Source organism: Buceros rhinoceros, unplaced genomic scaffold (genome assembly GCF_000710305.1).
Source record: "Buceros rhinoceros silvestris isolate BGI_N320 unplaced genomic scaffold, ASM71030v1 scaffold7929, whole genome shotgun sequence".
NCBI classification, from domain to species: Eukaryota; Metazoa; Chordata; class Aves; order Bucerotiformes; family Bucerotidae; genus Buceros; species Buceros rhinoceros.
The window spans coordinates 16,294-19,907 of NW_010430873.1; the positions used below are offsets into that span (position 1 = coordinate 16,294).

General features: G+C 44.2%; 1 protein-coding gene across 1 annotated transcript; it reads right to left on the reverse strand.

The window, feature by feature from the left end:
- Positions 1–2,466: 2,466 nt before the first annotated feature.
- Positions 2,467–2,823, reverse strand: LOC104499647 (feather keratin 4-like). The gene has a single exon (XM_010143178.1). The coding sequence runs from the start codon at positions 2,821–2,823 to the stop codon at positions 2,467–2,469; it is 357 nt and encodes a 118-aa protein (XP_010141480.1).
- Positions 2,824–3,614: the final 791 nt, after the last annotated feature.

Below are 3,614 nucleotides of genomic sequence, written 5' to 3' on the forward strand. Positions count from 1 at the left end.
TATACTGGGATAGGGAGAGCTTCAGTAATGCTACTTTCCGTATTAATATGTGAGTTTGGCTGTACTCCAGGTCAGTAACTGTCTGCTCTGTGTGAATCAATAAAATATCCTCATTGTTTTTGTTTTAAGACAGAAGATGCGATAATCAACCTGACATGTTTTCATAAAAGGCAGAGCACAGGGAGTCACTTTGCTAATTCTTTCAGAACGGAAGCCTGGAGGGAAGCTGACACTCAACAGGGCACGTTTCTGCTTCTGTTACATCGAGTCGTGGTGCCTGCAGGCTCTTTACCAGTGGTGTGAGTCTGAACCATGTAAAAAAACATTAGGCTCTGGTAGTGACTTAATATTCACTGAATCCACCTATTTAAATTGAACATGAAAGGCGTAACTCCTGCAGTTACCTGTCTTGAACGGTAATTCAGTGCGTGGGGAGGACACGTACTTCAGGCTGTGTTTGCAACACTTTATGAGCCAACTTCTGATTGCATCTCCTTTACCAATAGCATTACCTTGTACTGGGGTGGAAACATATGCTCAGAGCACGCTGAGACAAGAGAGAAGAGTGTAGTGACCTCTATAGTTCAAGACGAGACAGTGTGATTTCATTCATTGCTGCTTCCCGTTCTTATTTCACTAACAGGAGAAACAGGAGGCTGAGTTGCTGGACAAGAAGTTGGCTGAACAAGAGCTGCTGTGCCAGGTCCAGTGCAGAGGTGCAGCAAGAACGGGATGAGAAGAGGTCAGCATAATTCAACCGTTCCTTGCGGGGTGAAAACAAAAATCTTGAAAAAACCTTTTCTGTAGTGACCAGCACCACAGTGACGTGGCTTGACAATACTTGATCTGGTTTCTTTAGTGCTGTGCAAACCTGCACAAGCAGGTTCCACATCATGGTTTTTGACAGCATCCAGACTCCAAAAATAGTCACGCAGTGCATTGGAGACAGAGGAAGCCTGAAAACAAGACAAAGCCTTCAGACACATCCTAACAAGGAAGAGATGGTGCCTGGCTACCTCATTGGAGCCTCATCTCGTTTCGGCTAGTTTTACAAGTGAAGTCACACCTGTGATCCCTTTGAAGTTATTACCACATACTTGATCCTGTCCAAACAAATTTCTGCTGCCCGAGACCGGGTTTTGCCTGGAATCAGCCTGCTCAAGTGCGATGAAGTTTCTCAGCACTTTGCTGATATTCCCAGGAACTATAGATTCATCCAGGGAAGAGCAGCAGTGCTGAACAGCATCTGCTGTCTGGTCCATTGCAGTTCTGTCTGACATTGCTCAGGATGGGGTGAAAGCCTCTTAAGAGCTCTACTAATTAGATGCAAATTGCACCACTATTAAAAACAGCTGTAGTGCACGTTCTGAGTAGCCTAGAACTCTGTTGCTGTTGAACAACAAGTGCTGGACTTGCCCAGTATCAACAGTTATCTATGAGTAGCCTGAAATTTAGGTGTTAAGTTCCTCAGGTATTATTTGGCCTGAATGATATGTGTTGTTTCACAGGGAAGACTTAAGAATTACTCTTTTATTTATTCATCTTAACAGGAATCTTGTCAAGAATTGAGGCATTCATAGAATTTCAGCAAAGATTTGCCATTTGATTAGAAATTCATGTTGGGTATTTAAAAGGAAAGTGCTACCCAGGTCATTAAATCCTATTTTTAAATCATGAAAAATATCATTAAACTAATGTCAGGGGATGTGACTAAACTGGAACCTTGGGCAAGTAGTAAGACACAGGGAAATGTCTTCAAAATTACTCGTGTGTTTAACTTTCTTTGCTAACATGTGACTGTTAAGGGTTGAGGAAAACAAATAATGTAACCACACCTGTCCTGGAGGAAATTTCAAACTCAGTTGTAAGGGTTACAAAACACATTTACCCAGCACAAAATTGCTTTTGTGCAGGAGGCCATCATTACACTCGCTCCTGCTTGAAGGACCTGGTCACCTTCCAACTTCAGGTGTTGAGAGGAAGCAAACGCTGTCATGTTTCACTAGAGATTGTTTAAATATGTTCTGGATGAGCATCAAAGTAGTGGACAAAAACAGGCAAAAAAGCTCAGAATTTTGATGCACAATCATTTAATGAGAAATTAAGATGTAGAAGATCTTACTGAGAATGAAAAACATGGGGGAAGTATTGCCAGAGTCTCATTAAAGGTTGCAAGCAAAGAGTTGCTCCAGGGCTATGCATTCCACAGGTATTACTCTTCCTTTTTCATGACGTGGGAAGACTTACACAACCTCATCCCACTTTCAGCCAGTCAAAGATCATCAATACAAGTAACTCAAGGCCATTATTATCAGGAGCCACTGGAGAGAATACTCAGAAAACTAAATTAAATTGTTAGCTTGAAAATTTCATGTACAGGTGATTTTCAGAGAAGCACAGTTCACACTCCAGGAACATTTTCCTCTGCTTTGAGTGGTTGTTCGTTGCTCCTTATTCATTGCACATCTAACATGGTCTGCAGCTCCCCAAACCATAACCTCTGGATCCATAGGAAGAATATGGCCTCCCATAGCTATACGAACTCCTAGAGTCATAGGAGCCACTGGCGCCCAGAAAGCTCGTGGATCCAAACAAGTTCCCAGTGCTGGATGGTGCTGAGCTGCCCACTACGCTCTCCTGAGGGCAGGAGCTGAGGATGGGTCCTGGAAATGTCATGACCACAGGTGGTGGGTAGATGACAGCTCTCGAATCACCACAGGAAGTAACGCAGGGCTGGTTCCAGGCATTCGCAATTGGCTGGGGGCAGGTCACTTCGCAGGGTGCGAGGCAGCGGGAGCTGATCACCTGCCTGTAGGAAGACATCTTCTGGAACGGAGGTAGACCTGAAACACACCACAGTGAGGCACACAGGGCTGAAAGTTCAGATACAGATAGAATGCAGATGGTGCTTGGAAGAGAAAGAATAAACAACGACAAGAAGACCAGGAGAAGCTTAAAGTTTTTAGTTTTGAGTCTGAATTAGGGAGCTGATTGGATACAGAACACCATCGCTAACAATCAAAAAAAATTTGAACTCAAGCTGTCCCCCTGTCCTTTAACATTTCTCCTCTCCACCATTTCCTCGTATCTAACTTACTGTGACGCTTGACTGTTTCTTTTCTAAATAATCATAGAAAAGGAACAGAATTACAGTGCTTGCCTAGGAAGCAAGCTTCCCTGTGCTTGCTGGTCTGCACCTCCTGTAATCATCACAACAGCATGAGGCAAGTCATTGTTATTCCAGCTTTAAGGAAGAGGTAACTGAGGCTGAGAAGTGAATGTGTTGCCTGGAGCCATTTGGTGAGGTAACAGGAGAGATGGAATTAAGTTCCAGGCGAGCCTGGTTGTTAATGACAGCATTACTGGCCAACCTTTCAGCTGCCACATCTGGTACCAGGGCCTCCCTTTGGTTTTTTACACCTAGAATGAGCAGCAGCTGCATCCCTGAAGAGCTTGTAAAGTTTTCCCAGCAGCATATCCTACATTTGCGGCAGGGTGGGGGGGTGGAATGAGGGACCAGTCAAGATTCCAGTACAACTAGGACTCCTGTGATTGTGATCCCAGCTGTCCTGCTAAAGTCCACTGAGGTGACAGGTTCCTGGCAGAACCAGGAG